This window comes from Phyllopteryx taeniolatus, chromosome 10 (assembly GCF_024500385.1).
Source record: "Phyllopteryx taeniolatus isolate TA_2022b chromosome 10, UOR_Ptae_1.2, whole genome shotgun sequence".
Taxonomy (NCBI): Eukaryota; Metazoa; Chordata; class Actinopteri; order Syngnathiformes; family Syngnathidae; genus Phyllopteryx; species Phyllopteryx taeniolatus.
Genome location: NC_084511.1, coordinates 4,105,380 through 4,127,776, shown reverse-complemented (window position 1 = coordinate 4,127,776; position 22,397 = coordinate 4,105,380). Strand labels below are relative to the sequence as shown.

General features: G+C 41.2%; 1 protein-coding gene across 3 annotated transcripts in view; it reads left to right on the top strand.

The window, feature by feature from the left end:
• The window catches only part of fbxo38 (F-box protein 38), a 62,016-nt gene extending 42,865 nt beyond the window's left edge, over positions 1-19,151 (top strand). For all 3 annotated transcript variants that reach the window (XM_061787311.1, XM_061787310.1, XM_061787312.1), the window contains 6 exons: positions 4,291-4,393; positions 4,614-4,780; positions 5,941-6,086; positions 17,389-17,492; positions 17,621-17,734; positions 17,821-19,151. In XM_061787311.1, coding sequence (XP_061643295.1) covers positions 4,291-4,393; positions 4,614-4,780; positions 5,941-6,086; positions 17,389-17,492; positions 17,621-17,734; positions 17,821-17,999 — 813 coding nt within the window. In that variant the 3' untranslated portion in view covers positions 18,000-19,151. The remainder of the gene's footprint in view (positions 1-4,290; positions 4,394-4,613; positions 4,781-5,940; positions 6,087-17,388; positions 17,493-17,620; positions 17,735-17,820) is intronic.
• Positions 19,152-22,397: the final 3,246 nt, after the last annotated feature.

Below are 22,397 nucleotides of genomic sequence, written 5' to 3'. Positions count from 1 at the left end.
CAGATCTCAACCCCATAGAAAATCTTTGGAGGGATTTGAAAGTTTGTGTTGCCCAGCGACAGGCCCAAAACATCACTGCTCTTGAGATCGCCATAGAGGAATGGGACAAAAGACCAGCAACAGTGTGTGAAAAACTTGTGAAGACTTACAGAAAACGTTTGACCTCTGTCACTGCGAACTAAGGGTATATAACAAAGTATTCAGATGAACTTTTGTTATTGACGAAATACTTATTTTACACCATAATTTGCTAATTCTTTAAAAATCAGACAGTGATTTTCTGGACTTTTTTTTCTTTTTTTTTCTCATTTTGTCTCATATGTGCGGTATACCTTTTGATAATGCAGCCTTATGGGGGGCACAAGTCAGTGCAAACTGTAGGCCGGTCCCAAGCCCGGATAAATGCAGAGGGTTGCGTCAGGAAGGGCATCCGGCTTAAATCTTTGCCAAACAAATATGAGCGTTCATCCAAAGAATTCCATACCGGATCGGTCGTGGCCCGGGTTAACAACGTCCGCCACCGCCGCCGTCAACCTGCAGGGCGCCGTTGGAAATTCAGCTCCTGTGGGTCGAAGTCAAAGAAGAAGAAGAGGTGGAAAGCGGGTTCTTCGGCAGAAAGAGAAGAGGAAAGCACAGAGCCTAGAACTGAATGTGGGGACTCTGAATGTTGGGACTATGACAGGAAAATCTCGGGAGTTGGTTGACATGATGATTAGGAGAAAGGTTGATATATTGTGTGTCCAGGAGACCAGGTGGAAAGGCAGTAAGGCTAGAAGTTTAGGGGCATGGTTTAAATTATTTTACAATGGTGTAGATGGGAAGAGAAATCGAGTCGGGGTTATTTTAAAAAAAGAGTTGGCTAAGAATGTCTTGGAGGTGAAAAGAGTATCAGATCGAGTGATGAGGCTGAAACTTGAAATTGAGGGTGTTGTGTGTAATGTGATTAGTGGCTATGCCCCACAGGTAGGATGTGACCTAGAGGTGAAAGAGAAATTCTGGAAGGAGCTAGATGAAGTAGTTCTGAGCATCCCAGACAGAGAGAGAGTCGTAATTGGTGCAGATTGTAATGGACATGTTGGTGAAGATAATAGGGGTGATGAAGAAGTGATGGGTAAGTACGGCATCCAGGAAAGGAACTTGGAGGGACAGATGGTGGTAGACTTTGCAACAAGGATGCAAATGGCTTTAGTGAACACTTTTTTCCAGAAGAGGCACGAACATAGGGTGACCTACAAGAGCGGAGGTAGAAGCACGCAGGTAGATTACATCTTGTGCAGACGATGTAATCTGAAGGAGGTTACCAACTGTAAGGTAGTGGTAGGGGATAGTGTGGCTAGACAGCATAGGATGGTGGTGTGTAAGATGACTGGTGGTGGGGAGGAAGATTAGGAAGACAAAGGCAGAGAAGAGAACCATGTGGTGGAAGCTAAGACAGGACGAGTGTTGTGCAGCTTTTCAGGAAGAGGTGAGACAGGCTCTCGGTGGACGGGAGGAGCTTCCAGAAGACTGGAGCACTGCAGCCAAGGTGATCAGAGAGGCAGGCAGGAGAGTACTTGGTGTATCTTCTGGCAGGAAAGGAGAGAAGGAGACTTGGTGGTGGAACCTCACAGTACAGGAAATCATACAAGGAAAAAGGTTAGCAAAGAAGAAGTGGGACGCCGAAAGGACCAAGGAGAGGCGAAAGGAATACATTGAGATGCGACACAGGGCAAAGGTAGAGGTGGCAAAGGCCAAACAAGAGGCATATGATGACATGTATGGTAGGTTGGACACTAAAGAAGGAGAAAAGGATCTATACAGGCTGGCCAGACAGAGGGATAGAGATGGGAAGGATGTGCAGCAGGTTAGGGTGATTAAGGATAGAGATGGAAATATGTTGACTGGTGCCAGCAGTGTGCTAGCTAGATGGAAAGAATGCTTTGAGGAGTTGCTGAATGAGGAAAATGAGAGAGAAGGGAGAGTAGAAGAGGCAAGTGTGGTGGACCAGGAAGTGGCAATGATTAGTAAGGGGGAAGTTAGAAAGGCAATTAAAGAGGATGAAAAATGGAAAGGCAGTTGGTCCTGATGACATTCCTGTGGAGGTATGGAAGCATCTAGGAGAGGTGGCTGTGGAGTTTTTGACCAGCTTGTTCAATAGAATTCTAGTGTGTGAGAAGATGCCTGAGGAATGGAGGAAAAGTGTACTGGTGCCCATGTTTAAGAACAAAGGTGATGTGCAGAGCTGTGGGAACTATAGAGGAATAAAGATGATGAGCCACACAATGAAGTTATGGGAAAGAGTAGTGGAGGTTAGACTCAGGACAGAGGTGAGTATCTGGGAGCAACAGTATGGTTTCATGCCTAGAAAGAGTACCACAGATGCATTATTTGCTTTGAGGATGTTGATGGAAAAGTACAGAGAAGGTCAGAAGGAGCTACATTGTGTCTTTGTAGATCTAGAGAAAGCCTATGACAGAGTGCCCAGAGAGGAACTGTGGTACTGCATGCGGAAGTCTGGAGTGGCAGAGAAGTATGTTAGAATAATACAGGACATGTATGAGGGCAGCAGATCAGCGGTGAGGTGTGCTGTAGGTGTGACAGACGAATATAAGGTGACGTGTGACTGCATCAGGGATCAGCCCTGAGCCCCTTCCTTTTTGCAGTGATGATGGATAGGCTGACAGATGAGGTTAGACTGGAATCCCCGTGGACCATGATGTTTGCAGATGACATTGTGATCTGCAGTGAAAGCAGGGAGCAGTTGGGAACAGTTAGAAAGATGGAAGCATGCACTGGAAAGAAGAGGAATGAAGATTAGCCGAAGTAAGACATGTTTTCGGAGCAAAAGTAAGCCTACGTTATATAAAATGTTGTGCCACCTTGTGAAAAATCCATCCATCCATTTTCTTTACCGCTTATCCTCACTAGGGTCACGGGCTGCTGGACCCTATCCCAGCTATCTTCGGGCGGGAGGCGGGGTACACCCTGAACCGGTCACCAGTCAATCGCAGGGCACATAGACACAAACAACCATTCACACTCACATTCACACCTACGGGTAATTTAGAGTCTTCAATCAACCTACGTAACGAATACAGTTCTGTGAAAATGAATACCTCATGTAGAAATATTTTAAGACATTGAATATTGCAAAATGTCAGTCAACAGCTTCAGTTCAGAAGAGGGTTGTTTGGTGGAACCCTTTTTGTTTTTAAAATACACTGCCACAACTTGTATATCTTTTTGTCTACATTTACAAGGTAGGTGGCAGCACACTCTTTCTGAATAGTTATCACTTTATTTTGTATAGTTCGATGAGTGAGTTGTGATTTTCAAGATTTTTAGATGGATGTGGAAATTTAAGTACCTTTATAATTATTTCTAGAAATTAAGTTGTTATAAATAGAACATATATATATATCCTCTTATCTCTAAGTTGCACAAGTGTATATGAAAAAAATGACAAAATACTTTTGAAATTGCAATCGTTTATGTTAAGAATTTTCAGATTGCTCATAATTTGCAATATTTGCAACAAAATAATAATTACTGTGAATATTTTCCAAATGTACTTCGAATTAATCACACCAAAACAATGAGGACATTTTTGAATAATTGTTATTTATAGGTTATTAAGCCATGAATATACTGGTCGGCCCACTTGAGATCAAATTGGGGTCGATACAGCCCACAAACTAAAACGAGTTTGACACGCCTGTTCTTATTTACTGAGATGCACCTGTGGTAGCATTAGCAACAACCATTTTTCATCGGCCCAGAGTGCAGTGCCATGTAACAAAAATAGCAATTTACTGTGTCATGCTATATTATTTAAATATTTAAAAAATATTTCAAGTGATTTTAATGTATTTGTTTGAACAGTGAAGGTACTGGCCAAAAGTGTATCATATTGTAACAGTAGGTGTAGCATTGGACACAGAATCTGGTCTTGAGTTGTATCTTTAAACAAGACTTCTTGACTAAGTGCGGTTAAAGCAGCATGTTAATGTTATTTAGAATTTAGCTCAAGGATTATTTGCAAATGGTCCCAGTCATACACACAGCATATCTTCTCCAGCTCTACAAAGTTAAACCTAACAAAAATTCAAACTGACAAGGTATTTAATTATCTTATCTAACATGTAGGCTTTCCTTTCCCACACACATGTCCACCCATTTGTTTCCTCTTCCACCAAAAGGTTGACTGACATGTCAGGTGTTAATTGCTCTTTCAGCAGAATGACCATACAAGTATAAGTAAATGCATTCCACAAACAAGTTTTTATAATGTTACCATTATGCCTCTTTTAGGTATTGTCTCTGAAGAGTAAGAACCTGGTGGGCATCACTCTGACCAACTGCGGAATCACCGACTTAGTCATTAAAGACTGCCCCAAGATGATGTTCATTCACGGTACTGCACAGACATGGATATTGTGCTTATTTGACAATAACACTAGCAAGGGTTTAACTTGCTACAGTTATACAGCAATATAAGTGCTCATCATTTTGAATGTCATGAATACCAGCTGAAGAAAATGTTTTTTTTCCGTTAGGCTCCTCTGATACATACGTGATATTTGTATGCTTTTCATGTTCAGTAAAAATTTTCCTTTTTCCTTTTCTGATTAAAGCTACCAGATGTCGAGTGTTAAAGCAGCTGCGAGTGGAAAGTGCTCCTATTGTGAACAGGTTTGACTATGCACAATGTAAGAAGCTGAACATGGAACAGGTCCTGGATCAGATTCTGAGAATGCCTCCCGAGCGCAACCGCATCATCTACATGCGTCCAATGCACCAGGTCTGTATTTTGGGGTGTCTCCAAGTTCTGTCATTATGCACATTTGAATTAGTCCTCTGTTATTCTCTAGGTTTGCTGTTTTTGTGATAAGGCCAAAACTCTGGCCAATGTAAAAGTTTTGCTTTGGTGTAATCTTGGTGCCAAAAAAAACTATGTTGAAGTGAGGAGAGGTGTTTCATTTCGTCAAACCATAGCCCTGTCTAATATAAAAGTCTTGTGGCATCTATGGACAATTATAAACCTTTTTTGGATCTCTACTTTTGTTTTTGTACTTTATACCCCAATGTCTATTCAACCTGTTAGTAAGTAATCCACAAAGGTTGAATCAAGGCACCTGGACTGTTCTTGTTTGTTGAAGTTTCACCTTTAATGCAAAAGGCTTCTTCAGTTCTAAATTTTTTGTTTGGAGTATTTATGTCTCGGTGGGTGTGTTCCCTGGGGGTGTTCAACAACAGGGTATTTTTGTTGTCGATCAGTATGCAGTGAAGCAACCGTCCTACATACCAGTCGGTCATTCACTCATCTTGTGGCTCATTAGCACCACTCTTCCCATTGATTGTCATGATCTTTGGGAGGAGGTTGCATTGTTGTAGGCAGACTATCGGTGATGTCTCAAACTTCCCCCTCTGTTTAGAGACGGTTTTTCTAGTTTAACATAGATGGCTTCTTTACACCTCTTTCAAAGCAGTGGTCCTCCCCGACCCAGAATGTTGTCCTCGAAGGAATGTCGCTTCTCCTTGAGATGCGAATGAACTGCTTATTCTGCACCAGAAGAAGGATCCTGTCAATGCTGCGCAGTCTGTCCAATGTAGAGGTCATTGTACTCACTCACTGCACTCAACAAACAACACTGGACAACAACAGCAACACCCTATGGTTGACCACCCCCTAGGAACACACACTGAGGCATAACTAGAGGGACTCCACACTGAAAATCTTGAACTGAAGAAGCCTTTTGTGTTAAGGGTGAAATGTCTTCAACAAGCAAGAACAGTCCAGTTGCCTTGATTCAATCTTTACAGATTATTATGACCTGAATCACTGAGAATCTACACAGACAACATTTTAAGTAGTTGTTGTCATTTACTTAAGTTTTTGCTCCTGTGTTTTATAGAGCTGGTATTCTAGCTCGACCTGATTGTTTGACCCTTTTTCTTCAGATTGACTCTGTAGCATTGGAACGTCAGCTCTTCCAGGGTCCCTATCCCTATCACATCGCTATAGTTCACGAATTCAGCAATCCTCCAAATATACGCAACAAGGTCCGCATTCGCAGCTGGATGGACACCATAGCCAACATCAGCCAGTGAGTAGTATCCCTGATATATTCTGAAATTGTGTTAAAAGCTAGATTTACACTGAACAAAAATATAAACTCAACACTTTTGTTTTTGCTCCCATTTTTTTGTGAGCTGGACTCCAAGATCTAAAACTTTTTCTACTTATACAAAAGCAAAGCAAACCAAATTTATTTATATAGTGCATTTCATACACAAGGTAACTCTATATGTTTTACATTATTAAAAACATTTAAAAACGAGGAAAAAACAGCTTATAAACATTTTAAACAAAGAGGAAAATAAATAAATAAAAATAGAATTAAAACAGCATACAGTGCAAGAAATATCATTTAAAAGTGGAAATGCTCTAAAAAGCATGGGAAAAAAGAAGAGTTTTTAACCTGGACTTAAAATCATGCACACCTGGGGCTGAGGTGACTTCTGTTGGCAACTTATTCCATTTGTGTGCATCATAATAGCTAAATGCTGCTTCACCATGTTTGCGTTGTTCTGTGCTCCACTATTTGACCTGAGTCTTTCGATCTCAGAGAACTACTAGGTTTATATTCCATGAGCATTTAATTCATGTATTCAGAACCTAAACCGTTTAGTTATTTATAGACCAGTAGCAGAACTTTAAAATCTATTCTAACGTTGACTGGAAGCCAGTGTAAAGACTTTAGAATTTGAGTAATATGCTCTGACCTCTTTGTTCTGGTCAGAACCCGAGCTGCAGCATTCTGAATGAGCTGTAGCTGTTTAATGCTCTTTTTAGGAAGTCCAGTCAGAAGACCATTACAATACTCAAGACTACTTGAGATAAAAGCATGGATGAGCTTCTCCTGGTCTGCTTGACACATACAAGCCTTCACTCTGGATATGTTCTTCAGATGGTAGAAGGCATTTTTAGTAGTTGATTTAATATGACTGTTGAAAGTCAGGTCGGAATCTATCAGAACACCAAGGTTTCAGACTTGGTCTTTGGTTTTTAAAGAGAGTGACTCCAGGTATTTACTAACAACAATCCTCTTTTCTTTATTGCCAAAAACAATTAGCTCAGTTTTATTGTGGTTTAATTGAAGAAAAGTTTGGCTCATCCAGTTATTCATCTGTTTTAAACAGTGACACAACACCTCCATTGAACTGTAGTCATCTGGAGACACTGCTAGATATAACTGTGTGTCATCTGCATAGCTATGATAGTCAAAATTAAAGCTCTGACGAATTTGACCCAAGGGTAGCATGTACAAGCTGAACAGGAGGTGCTTGAGGGACCACATAGGTCATTGCCATTCGATGAGATTGAACACTACCAATGGTTACAAAATAACTCCTTTCCTCCATGTAGGACCTGAACCATTTAAGGACTGTTACATTTAGTCCTACCCACGTTTCTAACCTGTTCAGCAGTATATTATGATCCACCGTATCAAAAGCCGCACTGAGGTCCAACAAGACCAGAATTGACACCTTTCCCGAGTCAGTATTCAACCTTATATAATTTAGCATGGCGGCACGGTGGCCGACTGGTTAGAGCGTCAGCCTCACAGTTCTGAGGACCCGGGTTCAATCCCCGGCCCCGCCTGTGTGGAGTTTGCATGTTCTCCCCGTGCCTGCGTGGGTTTTCTCCGGGTACTCCGGTTTCCTCCCACATCCCAAAAACAGGCATGAATTGGAGACTCTAAATTGCCCGTAGGCATGACTGTGAGTGCGAATGGTTGTTTGTTCCTATGTGCCCTGCGATTGGCTGGCAACCAGTTCAGGGTGTACCCCGCCTCCTGCCCAATGACAGCTGGGATAGGCTCCAGCACGCCTGCGACCCTAGTGAGGAGAAGCGGCTCAGAAAATGGATGGATGGATGGATATAATTTAGCATTGTGATAAGATCAGATTCTGTACTGTGATGAGTTCGGAAACCTGATTGAAATTTGTCAAAAAGTCAATTCAAGAAATTGCTGAGTTGATTAAAAATAACTTTCTCAACAATCTTGGCTATGAAAGGGAGATTTGAGATGGGTTTGCTAACATGGAAGCGTCCAGTGCTCTATTTTTTAGGAGAAGCTTAATGGAAGCTTCTTTTACAGCTTTAGGAAACTCTCCTGACTGAAGTGAGCAATTGATTATTTGCTGCAAATCAGCTAGCACAGACTTCGCAATAGCTTTGAAAAAGTCAGATGGTATTGAGTCAAGACGGCTCGTTGATGGTTTCAGCCGCTGAACCGTCTTCTCTCCAGTTTTTGGGTCAACTGTATCAAATTATGACATGTTAATAGAGTTTTTCCTGGGTGGCTTCAGATGTAGTATCATTTTGCTGATTTATGCTAATACTTAACCTGATGGATTGTATTTTTTCACTAAAATAACAAGCAAATTCATTGCATTTATCTGGTGTTAGGAATTCTGGAGCTAGCTAATTCGGGGGGGGGGGGGTTGTGAACTTGTCAACCACAGCAAACAGAGTGAGAGTATTGTTGCAGTTATGACTGATGATTTCAGAAAAGTGTCTAGCCCTGACTAACTCTTGGTTAAAATTACAAAGACTTTGTCTGTAGCGGTCATGGTCAATTTGGAGTTAAGTTTTTCTCCACTTACGTTCTGCTTTCCTACACTTAGAGGTCTTTACCATCATTGTGCTCCTCCACGGTGTTCTAGGTCGCCTCAGGATTGTCTTAGTTTTAATAGGAGCGATAGCATTCATGACATTTGAGATTTTACAGGTGAAATTATCCAAAAGTTCTTCAACTGTCTCAGCATTCCCAGTTTGTAGCACAGCAATGGTCTCCATAAACTTAGTGGCTCTCATTTATGTACCTTTTCTTAACAGACATAGAGGTTGTCTGTACTTTTAGAAGAATCTGCAATTCAAAGAATACACAAAAATGGTCAGAAATAGCCATATCCTTAATGTCAATTGATAGAATTTCAACATCCTTAGAGATGACCAGGTCTAAGGTGTGACTTTGAGTGTGGGTTGGACTCTTAATATGTTGAGAGGGGTCAAATGTGTCTAGTATAGCAGAGCGTTCTTTAGATTATTATTTTTTTTAAACGTTATTGTCAACATGAATTTTAAAGTCTCCCGTTATGACAAAATAGTTGTCGTCAGTACAAATAACTGACAGCAGTTCTGAAAAGTCATTCTATTTTATCTCGGAGGTCTATAAATTATTAAAACAATAACCTTTGGGTCACCTTTAACTGAAAAACAGAGATATTCAAAAGAGCTAAAATTACCCAGTATAATTTCTTTACACTGAAATAATGACTTAAAAATAACAGCAATACCACCGCCTTTTTTTCCCTATTCGACACTTATTCATAAAATAAAAAAATACTGGTGTTGCCTTATTTAAAATGGCATTGCAGCTACTTTCTGTTTAGTAACAAAAAGTCCAGTCATAGGTTGTAATGATGTCATTAATCAACATTGAGTTATTACCCAGTGACCTGATATTGAAAAGAGATAACTGGAGACAATGGTTTGATAGATTCACATTTTATCCTCACTAAGTTTGTAGTTCTACTTTTTTTGTGCCATATTTCTTTGACCAACTTTCTGTCCCTTGTAATTACAGGGATGCCTGATCTCCATAGGGGTCTGACCTATTCTGGAAAAGACCCCGCAGATATCAGTCTGATTCGCAGATAAGGTTCTTCATGGGTGGAGGAGGGGCCTTTCGCAGCTTAGTGGATGGTGGTTTTAGGCGAAAAAGGCCATTTCCTTCAAATATTGTTCACAAATCTGTCTAAATCTGTGTTAGTGAGCGTTTCTCCTTTGTCGAGATAACCCATCCCTCCTCACAGGTGTGGCATATCAAGATGCTGATTAGACAGTATGATTATTGCACAGGTGTGCCATAGGCTGGCCACAATAAAAGGCTAGATGTGTGCAGTTTTATCACACAGCACAATGCCACAGATGTTGCAAGTTCTGAGGGAACGTGTAATTGCCATGCTGACTGCAGGAATGTCCACCAGAGCTGTTGCCCGTGAATTGAATGTTCATTTCTCTACCGTAAGCCGTCTCCAAAGGCGTTTCAGACAATTTGGCAGTACATCCAACCGGCCTCACAACCGCAGACCACGTGTAACCACACCAGCCCAGGACCTCGACATCCAGCATGTTCACCTCCAAGATCGTCTGAGACCAGCCACCCGGACAGCTTCTGCAACAATCGGTTTGCATAACCAAATAATTTCTGCACAAACTGTCAGAAACCGTCTCAGGGAAGCTCATCTGCGTGCATGTCGTCCTCATCGGGGTCTCGACCTGACTGCAGTTCGTTGTTGTAACCGACTCGAGTGGGCGAATGCTCACATTTGATGGCGTCTGGCACGTTGGAGAGGTGTTCTCTTCACGGATTTTCCCGGTTTTCACTGTTCAAGGCAGATGCCAGACAGCGTGTGTGGCGTCGTGTGGGTGAGCGGCTTGCTGATGTCAACCCACGTGGCCCATGGTGGCGGTGGGGTTATGGTATGGGCAGGCATATGTTATGGGCAACGAACATAGGTGCATTTTATTCATTCATCCACGACCATCACCTCATGTTGCAGCATGATATTGCACGACCCCATGTTGCAAGGATCTGTACACAATTCCTGGAAGCTGAAAACATCCCAGTTTTTGCATGGCTAGCATACTCCCCGGACATGTCACCCATTGAGCATGTTTGGGATGCTCTGGATCGGCGTATACGACAGCGTGTTCCAGTTCCTGCCAATATCCAGCAACTTCGCACAGCCAACAAAGAGGCGTGGACCAACATTCCACAGGCCACAATCAACAACCTGATCAACTCTATGCGAAGGAGATGTGTTGCATTGCGTAAGTTAAATGGTGGTCACACCAGATACTGACTGGTTTTTCTGACCCCCCAGATTCCCACAATAAAGCAAAACTGCACATTTCAGAGTGGCCTTTTATTGTGGCCAGCCTCAGGCACACCTGTGCAATAATCATGCTGTCTAATCAGCATCTTGATATGACACACCTGTTAGGTGCGATGGATTATCGCTACGAAGGAGAAATGCTCACTTACAGATTTGTGAACAATATTTGAGGTAAATGGCCTTTTGTTTATGTAGAAAATGTTTCAGATCTTTGAGTCCAGCTCACAAAAAATGGGAGCAAAAACAAAAGTGTTGCGTTTATATTTTTGTTCAGTGTACATTGCATTATAAAAGTCAAACATTTCCCTTTTTGGCTCTCAAGTGGCACAATTCGGATATGCATCATGGCAATGTAAAAAAAAAAAAAAAAAGCACATGAAATCAGGTATCTTCAGATTGAAGTTGGGCCTCTTCCAAATGTGGATAAAATTTCCATGTGATCGGATACATGTTAATGCGACTGCAACGTAAAGGCGCAGATCGGATATACCCCATCAGTACAAGCTTGACTTCATCGGAATACACAGATTGTTGAAGTATATACCGCACACTTAAAACACCTGCTGTAAATTTAAACAACAGCGAATAGACAAATATGGCTAAGGCTACTCACTGTACGTTCACCCCGAAGGTCAATTCCGATTATTTTATTTTATTTTTTTGTTTTGTTTTTTTGCCCAATGTGACAAGTATAATTCCGATGTTTTTTGGGTTCTCCCCCCATATCCGACCCAGGGCTCTTTCATACAGTATGTGGATAGAAATAGGATATGTATCCGACGTGTGTGCAGTATGGATGCTCACGGGGCGCACATCCAACCTATGGGTCATCAAAAGGCGACAAATGTCACAATTGTTCGACAAAACAGACATGCCACCAGTGTTGCCACAGTTACCTTGAATAATTAACTTTGTTACTTTACTGATTACTTGGTTTCAAAAGTAACTGCCAAGAGACGGGAATATCACTTATTCACAGTACAAAAAGAGCATTAGCTTAACCGTACCCATTACCTGGTGATATATGGGTTACAGAATGACATCATCAACATGAACCAATTACTTAAATGTTGGTGTAGTCGAAGCCACATTAAATGAGCTACTTAGTGCAGAGTTGACATGCCAAATACAATAAGTACCTAAACATGTAAACAAGTGCAACATTTTCAAGTATACTTCTCTAAAGACTCTTAACTGATAGACCGACGGACTGTAGCAACCCTGCATATTGTTCAAGTTCTGTGGTTACCAATTGTGCGGGGGTCCATGAAGGCAACTGTGTATGCGTGCATTTATGTAAACATGAGCGAGAGTCGTGGTTAGATGCTGGGCTTGGGGGAAACAGACAGGACTGCACTTAATGTTGTTTTAAAAGTGTGATTGCGGCCAACAGAACTCATTTTGTTTGTGTTATAGAGTTGTTGGTAGCTTTTCCTGATTCCATCCCCCAACTACTCACACACGCACGCATGCACATAGGCACGCACGCACGCACGCGCACACACACGCACACACACACACACACACACACACTTACACACACTTGCTCCCACCATCGTAATTTCGAGACGAAGAGTGAGAAAACTTTTTTTGTTCCCGGTGACAAGTTTACACAGCTGTTTAACTAGCAAAGCTGTGGGTGATTGACAGGGGGAGAAGCACTGAGTTGAGTAAACGTCAGTGGTGCAGCGCGTTAAACCAGCTCCTGAGCAGTCCGGACTCCAGACGACGTTGAAAGCTCTCACCTTTTATTGTTAATATTATTTAAGCTGAGTATTGTAAGTCCTTCACTGAGTCAGTCCATACCTCCATGAAGATTTCTGACCACGCACTACGGTATGAATAATTAACCCACAATGCATTGCGGGCCCAAATGCCAGCAAAACTCTCTTCTTAATGTCTAAATAAAAAGGAAACAACAATCTTTGCACTGTTATATTTACCGCACCTTCACTGTGGATTGTATGATAAACAATGACGTCCCAGTCATTTCCTGAATATTTTAGAAAGGGAGCAGTCTACCTGTTTGGTGAAGTGCTATTAGACAGATGGGCGGCTGCTTCTTCGAGTCATCAGCCACAAAAGATTACTTGTTAAGTAATCGACTGAATTTGAGCGATTCCGGTTCCATATTTCGATTCCGGTTCCAAACGATTCTCGATTCCAATTCTTTTAGTGGGCTTAGTCAAAAAAGTTTGCATGGTTTAAATAACATTTGACTTGCGCTTCTTTACAGCCAGTATCACTATCAAACCTATGAACTACAAGGCAATGTGTGTGGAACTAACCCAATTGACTTAATATTAATTAATTAATGTGTCAGCTAAAAGTTAAATATATCATTGTTAAAATTGTTATATGGGACTGTTTGACCACGACAAGTGCTTTATATGTGCAAGTTTCAACTTGACTTCCTGTTTAAAGCTTGTAGTCTTTTATTTTGAAGGGTACGCACCGGAACTCAGCATATTGTTGGCACGAAAAGTAACTTTACACGGCACCGGTGATTTTTATTTTATTTATTTATTTATTGTTAATGGATGGAACCAAATGCTATAAAACGCTGATTCCTTCCCTACCCACCGATGAGGCACAAAGTTAGTGTTTGTGATACTGTGAGAAGTCTATGTGAATTTTGTCCCAATTCCTTGTAGCGTAAAGTTGCTACGGTGAAGTTTTAGCCCAATGTTAAGCTTTTCTTTTTTTTGTCAACGGCCTTTACATTGGTTTGAAGAGTAAAACAAAGACGAAAAACCATCAGTGCAAAAGTGCAAGCAACCGTTTACCTTGTTAGCTGTCTCAAATGTTGGCATAGACTTTTTATTTTATTTTATTCTTTCACTCACCCGATTGACAGAGTTGACTTCACTGAAGCTCCACGCAGTGTAGGCTCAGGCTCGGAGCGTGTCAGACGCTTCACATTGTGAAATCCTCCTTTGCACAATATAATCTTATTCCAAGTATTGCACTGAAGCAACTGGTCATTAATTTTAACAAAGTTAAGACGCACTTTTGTTCGCCGACGTTGGGCACAAGCACGTCTTCGTGCGCGTTCTTCTTCGTTGGTTTTCGCCACTTTCTTACTCGGGGTCGGCGCACTGTCGGCATCGAAAGTAGGAACCTGATTTTTTAAAATTTAGACGATCCCGGGAGACCCTGAATGTTAGTCCTGGTTCCAATCGGTTCGCGATTCTCGATGCCCAACCCTAGGCTCCGTTTTCACGAAATCCTTGAAATGGCCACGAATGCGTCATGACAAGACTTACTTGAGGGGCCATGTTTACTTCTATGTGGTGACTAGTATTTGCGTGCATGTGCAATGTGACGTCCTATTTGTTATACATGCGTGTGATGTCACGGACGCGTTTCGTCCACAGTAGAAGCTGCATTTGTTTTTTAAATGTGAACGACTACATTAAAACAGAGGATTTAAGAAAAAAAAAATCAGAATTGGGCATTATGCCCTGCAGCGTGAACGTAGCCTAAAATGCTACATTAAAAGTGTTAAGTGGAGTAATGTGGAGTTTGACCCTATTCAAATCAAGGCGGGGAAGAGTTAGGCCAGTTCATTTAAAATGTATGTTATGTATAATATTTTTATGATTTATGTATTATTGTTAACTTCAATGCTCGGTGTTGACGCTTGTGATGTTGTTTAAGCACAATTTGGGCATCTGCTCATGTGGGTTGTTTCATGCGTTCTGTCAGTGAAAAGACAAGCAAATCAGATATGTGGCACTTTCAGCCAAAAGCTAGATTTGTCAAGGTCTTTGTGTATTACCATTGCAGCAGTTGCTATGGTAATGTATAGCCTAACTGTCTCTCTCAAATTGATGAGGGGCAGTCAAAAAGTAATGAGCCCAGTTTAATTTAACCTACTAATCTTTTTATTTTTTTTCAGAAATATTTGTTTTGTAGTTTAAATACTTGTTTGAAGGTTTATTTTAAAAACAAATTGTTTAAGTCTGTCCTCTCCCTGTCAGTCATTTTGGAAATGATGCCATTGCTGGATGCCTGTCAGAAGCAGAGAGCTCTGATTACATTACTTGTTTTGGAAGGAGAACCATCACTAAACATTTTCAAAAGGTTGCAAAATGTGTTTGGCGAAGCTGCAATAGGCTACAGCACAGTCAAATAGTGGGTGTCCAGCATGAAAGACGAAGAACAAGAGCCTGCTTTGAGAAACCTCCGTGACAAGAAAAGGAGCTCGTGAAGTCATCAGTTCCTTTGGCTGGACAACCATATCCTATCCCCCAAAGTCACCTGATCTGGCACCATCAGACTTATCACCTTTTTGGTCCTTTAAAAGAAGAAGTTACGGGTCAACACTTCTGTGCTGACGAGCAAGTTAAGCAAGCTGTAAATAAATAAATGGTGAAAAGTGCAGCCTACTGAATTTTATGAGGCTAGCATGCATGCCCTTGTTCGTCAATGGACAGTCGGGGTTGGAGATTATATAGAAAAGTAGCAATGAATTCTCCATATTTGGGGCTTTATTTCTGCGCGTATATTGCCTTTCTATTTTAAAAAATAATAATAAAATAAAGCTAGAGGAAAAATTGGGCTCATTACTTTTTGACTGACTCTCATATATCCATAAAAATGTCAAATGCCGATTATCACACAATACTGTAAACTGGTCGTAATCGAAACCCCCCTTGTGTGTTTTTTTGACAATGTGTTATTTCGGAAAGTACCTTCAAACATACAGCGCTGTGAAAAAGTATTGGCCCTCTTTTCCAGTTATTATATTTTTGCATAGTTTCCCCACTTTAATGGTTAAGATCATCAAACAAATGTAAATATCAGTCAAATATGGTAAATGGACTGCACTTACTGTATATAGCGCTTTATCTACACCATCATCACAGTGCCCGAAGCGCTTTGCAGAGCCCCACATTCACCCACACACACACGCACACACATTCATACACCAATAGGCGACTGGGCAAAAATGGCATCTGTGGCAGAGTTACAAGGTGCAAACCACTGCTGACCAAAAAGAACACAAAGGCTCGTCTTACTTTTGCAAAAAAAAAAAAAAAAAATCTAAATGAAGAAGTTTGGGAGAATTTTATATGGACTAACGATATGAAAGTTGAGTTTTTTGGAAGGTGTGCGTGTCTCGTTACATCTGCCGTAAATGTAGCACAGGATTTCAGAAAAAGAACCGAATGCAACGGACAATCAGGACTTACCCACCTTTTAGGACTTGTACGCCGCCAGAACTAAGACAAGAGCATGCAAAATCCTCTTGAACCCTCCACATCCTGGTCACCACCTCTTCCAGCTCCTTCCCTCAAGTAGGTGCTATAGATCAATGCAAACTAAAACGAGCACATATTCCAACAGCTTCTTCCCTCTTGCCATTAAATTGCTTGAGGACTCTGCATCATTTGCACAACTGCAATTGTATCAGCATTACCACATTACCGGTAACCTTTTATTGCTAAGTGACTCTCCGTGGTGTGTTGTTATGTATTGTTTTTTTATGCATCAAAAGTATTTATTGTCAAAATGGCTGTCTATTGACGGACTAGAGCGGTACCAACTACCAGAGATAAATTCCTTGTGTTTTTTTGACATACTTGGCAAATAAAAAGGATTCTGAATCATACCAACAGTCAAACAGGGTGGTGGTAGTGTGGACCTGGACAACTTGCTGTGATAGATGGAACCAATGAATTCTGCTCTTTAACAGAAAATCCTGAAGGAGAATGTTCAGCCATCAGTTCATGACCTCAAGCTGAAGCGCACGTTCTGCAGCAGTATAACACACCAGCAAGTCCGCTTCTGAGTGGCTTAAAAAAACCAAAATGAAGGTCGAGACTTGAATCCGGCAGAATATAGTGGCATGACCTGAAAAATGCCGTTCATGCTCGAAAACCCTCCATTTTTGCTGAATTCAAGTAACCCTGCAAAGAAGAGTGAGCCAAAATATCTCCACAGAAATGTTAAAGACTCATTGCCAGTTATAGAAAATGCTTGATTTCAGTTGCTGCTACTGAGGATGGCCCAACCAGTTATTAGGGCCAGGTAACTTTAGTTTTCTTTTTTTCCTTAATAAATGAAATCATTATTTAAAAACAGCATTTTAAGTTCACTTGGGTTATATTTGTCTGATATTAACATTTGTTTGATCATTTATTTTTAAACAAAGTGGAGAAACTGTAAAAGCATTTCAGAAGGGGGCAATACTTTTTCACAGCACTTTGTGGAACACATTCCTAAATAAACCTTTGCACACTGAACTCGTATACGTAACTGGTGAGTGTTTGTAAAGGTCTGACCGCAACTGTGTTTTACATCCACTCACAAATCCATAATATAAATATGACTCAGTACAGAAACAAACACACTTGAAAAACTAAATGTTCAACGCACGAGAAGATTTATAGTAGCCGGAATATTCAGTATGTTTGTCTGTCTGTTTTGCAGGGAGTTAATCAAATATGAGTTCTTCCCAGAGGCCACCAGGACAGAAGCGGATGTGAAGAAGCATCCTAAATACCCCTGGGGCCGAGACATTTATACGCTTGAGGGTAAAACGGACTCAGATATATGCTTCAAAGCATCAGTACAGATGGAAACGGGGGAATCGGGCTCAAATTGGTCCTAGACAGTACCGATATGTTCACCTGGCTTTAACTAACCTCCATGTCATGCTCAGGACTGTTGGATGGCGCCCCCTACAGCATGATAACAGACTTCCCCTGGCTCAGGACCCTGAGAGCAGCTGATCCCAACAACTACGCCCGCTATGACTTTGAGGACGACGAAAGCAGTGAGTGTCATCTCTCCGATGTTAAGTGGAATGAAAATTTGTGCCCAAATGACCGCAGCCTATTACTCTCTCCTGTTGTGTGCTAGCCACCATCTACGCCCCGAGGCGCAAGGGTCAGCTCTCGGCCGACATCTGCATGGAGACCATCGGGGAGGAGATCTCAGAGCGACGACAAAGCAAAAGAGGAGTGTTTCAGAGAGTTGTGGTTCTCTTCCTCCATCACTGTGATACGCCAGGCGAACCTGTTGATGACGACTACATTTAGGACACTCCGTCTTACATCTGACTGTCAATTACAGTGTGCCGTCAATTGTGTCGGCCAGCTGAGTCGGTAGGATCTGCAGGCGCACTTGACTTGCAACTGTGGGGCGCTGCGAAATAATATTTTACCTCTAGATGAGCCCTTAGGAAACACAACTCCAAATAATGAAACCTTTTGTCTTATCGCTTTCTTTCCTTTCGCTTTCATTAAGCAATTTGGAGTATTTTGGATCAAGTTCATGCTGCAGCCCCCACCCCACCCGTATCTCATTTGAGCCTCAGTATTCTATTACCCCTAAAAAGATGTTTACGACTATATTTAAGTATTAAAATCATGGCTTCCACGTATTTGGATATATTAGATGTGGGTTTTTTTTTAAGCGATTTAACCAATGGAAGTTTCATAAGCGTAGATGATTCCTATTTGGTCTCTTTACAGATACAGTTCCAATCTGAAATTACAGGTGAAAATAACCCAAGTGGCCATTTTTTATGTGGCTTGACAAGGATCTATTAAAATATGTATTACATGCATAAGAAAGGGGGGGAAAAGTTGTGGACTCCTGCATGTAAGCACATCGCGTTCATACAGTCAACTAAGTCGTCACATCATAACTTGACTGCTGCCTGTCCTGTGCCTCAATGTTTCTCTAATCCAAATGGGTAAAGGAGATATTTAGAAATGGCATTGGCTCAGTTTTTAATTTGATTTGTTGTTTTCCCAACCCAAATTTTTCAAGGTACTTTCAGCACCTTGATTATCACTAGCCAGTTGGTGTCAAGTTACATTCTACTCCAGCTTCGAGAGGTTATTTTACATTAAGTTGCCATGTAACTGGTTCTGCACACTGCTCTAACCAGTCGAACGTGTCAGATTATGGGATATGTCAGATATGGTTTGGAAAATGGATGGATTGTTAGTTTTTGTGGTTAGGGTGGAAGGCCAGGGGGATGATAAAGGTGAACAAATTCATGAACAATGAACTGACCGAGTAACAAAATCCAAACCCACCTGATTTTTTTTGTTTTGTTTTCCTCCTCCTTTTGTTAAACAATTGTACAGATGTTGTGGATAGTCATGTTATTTCATGCTGTTTATATGTTTATAAGAAAAGCTATTTCACATTATAAAAAATAAAAATCAGCAGGAAATGAACTTTTTGCCCTCTGTCTTTGTCACTATGACTCTTCCATATTGATTCTTCCACTGACCTTAGCTGTTCTGTTGTTCTGCTGTACTTCTGTTGCTTTTGAGTTATTGTACTGTCACCAAATCAACTGATTTCTAGCGCATTTAAAATAACTCTGCCAAAAACAGTACAAATGATATTGCATTTTCAATACTTTGATTTAAATGCTAACTATAATTGTGTAACTATCACTTTAGTATACAGTCTGTTTAGTATACACCCCTTTGCTTATGTCAGATAATTCACCACATTGCCCAGACAATTGTAGTAATTACTTCAATATACATGTTTATTTATTTTGTTTACACTGGAGAAAAGAAAAAAAAAAGACATCATTCCACACAACTCCAAAAATGGACTAGACATAATGAACCTTCAACCTCAATATTTGGTAACACTGCCTGGGGGGGGAACAAAAAAATTGAAATCAATCGCTTCCTGTAGCCATCAATGTGTTTCTTACACATCTCTGCTGGAATTTTGGCCCACACTTCTTTTGCTAACTGCCCCAGGTCTCTCAGATTTGAAGGGTGCCTCTTCCCAGCTGTTGTTTTGAGATCTCTCCACATGTGTCTACGAAATTTTGATCTGGACTCAGAACTCTACAGTGATTTGTCTCATTGTCCTGCTGTAAGACCAATGACCTCAAACGGAGACCCAGTTTTGTGACACTGGGCCTGCTTTGCACCCCAAAATTCTTTGGTAGTCTTAAGATTTTATGAAGCCATGCAAGCGGTCAAGGCATCCGATACCAGAAGCAAGAAAAGCAACCCCAAAACATCAGTGAACCTACACCATGTTTGATCTTAGGGTGGTCTTTGCTTCTTTTCATTTTAGGTAAACAGCAAAGTGATGTGCTTGACTAAAAAGCTCTACTTTGGTCTAGACGGATTTTGGCTTCTCTGTGTAAGTTTTGGCAAACTCCAGCCTGGATTTTTCATGTCTGCAAGCCTGGTCCTCCTTTTCCAATGACGACAGATCTGACACTGTCACACTCTGTGTCTGCAGGTGAGCTTGAATTTGTTTGGAAGTGCGTCAAGGTTCTTAAGCCACCATTCGAACGTTCCTTCGCTGCAATCTTTCATAAAGTTTTGTCTCCTGTCCACACCCAGGGAGGTTGGCTACAGTGCCATGGGCTGTAAACCTATTGATGTTGTAGACAGTGGACACATAAACATTCAGATCTCTGGAGATGGACTTGAGATTGTCCATGAATTTCCACAGTTTGGGTTTTCAAATCCTCTGCCAATTCTTTGCTCTTCTTTCTTTTCTCCGTGCTCGGTGTTGTACACTCAACACAAAGGTCGAGTCACCTTTTTCCCCATTTTAAGTGGCTACAAGTGTGATGTCTAAATTGCCAGCACCTGTGACTTTCCACATTTTTGTTTAATAACAAATTAAAGGAGCATGGAACGCTTGCAATACTGTTGTTCGTTGTTGCAACGCAAACAAAAGAAATAAACGTGAATACCAAAGCATTTGTAATTGCTACAGTTTTCAGGGAGAATTGGGGTATTATCTGACAGAAGCACAGCGGTGCCAATGTTTTTTGCCATCATTATATATATTTAAAAAAAAAGTTAAACCCTAAATAAAAGTCATTTGAAAAACAAAACAAATGTTTATATAGAGATGACATCACGCAACCAAACCCGGAAAACAGGTTAGCGGACTAGTTGCCTATGCCGCGATAACTAGCTAGCATAACTATGGGTTGACGACGTGATGGTTTGAACCCGAACGTGCTCAAACTGAACAAAAACTGCAAACAGAACTTGCACATTAACATGGAAGTTGGACGCCCAATAATAGCTGAAATGACAGATGAGTTACAGAGCAGAGAAGATGAGGCCTCTGGCAGCCGGAGATAGGACACCTGTGCACTTTGTAATTTCGACGCCACTCATCGCTGCTCTTCCTGCTTTGACAATTTGGGAGAACAGACAAGACACACACATTCTCAAGTGTAGCAAACTGGTCCGCTGCTGTCAGTGAATGTAAACAGAGTGAGACTGCCCACAGCGCTCGGTTGTCATTGAACTTCCTTTGACACGAAACAGTCACCTTATTTCTACACAGTTTGAACATCACCTCATCTGACCTGCATAATCATTTTTTACAAAGCACGATTGAAGCTGGAACCTTCTTTAAATAGAAATGATACAAAAGCGATACAGAAAATAAGAATATAGGGTAAACAAGTATTGTTTGCAGCTTTTCCAGCATGACTGTGGTGCAGTGCACAAAGCAAGATTCCATCAGAATTGGTTGAATGAGCTTGGTGTACAAGAACTTGAGAGCCCCAACTCCGAGCCCATCAAACATCTTTGGGATGAACTTTCACGGAGTCAGGCCCTCTAAGCCAACATTATTCCCAATGAATGGACAGAAATTCCAAGATCATGTCAAAAGTCTTCCCAGAAATAAGAAACATTTTCTTCCATTTTTAGTTCTGTCGGTGGCAAGGTGTACCGATTCTTGATTGATTGCTTTTGATTGAACATATACAAATGTAACAGAAGATATTACAATGGAAAATAAAAGAAAAAGTCCTACCCTTTTATGAGACACCTGTATCTCTCAAGTTATAACAACTGTCTCTGATTTCAAATAGCTTCTAAATACTGTGGCAAAGTGCAAACGTAGGTTATTGTGCACTTGGTACATTATTTGTGCTGTTTTGAATTTAACTAAATTGTAGAAATTGAGGCGGCACGGTGGCCGACTGGTTAGAGCGTCAGCCTCACAGTTCTGAGGACCCGGGTTCAATCCCCGGCCCCGCCTGTGTGGAGTTTGCATGTTCTCCCCGTGCCTGCGTGGGTTTTCTTCGGGCACTCCGGTTTCCTCCCACATCCCAAAAACATGCATGAATTGGAGACTCTAAATTGCCCGTAGGCATGACTGTGAGTGCGAATGGTTGTTTGTTTCTATGTGCCCTGCAATTGGCTGGCAACCAGTTCAGGGTGTACCCCGCCTCCTGCCCGATGACAGCTGGGATAGGCTCCAGCACGCCCGCGACCCTAGTGAGGAGAAGCGGCTCAGAAAATGGATGGATGGATGGATGTAGAAATTGAGAGTATTTCATTAGATAAATAGTGGATATGTTTGGTTCTATATAATTTGATTGCTTGATAATTCATATACCGGTAGGTCATTTTTGTAGCTTGAAAACAGACTATTTGTTTCGTAGGTGTTACCCCTTATGTTCACAC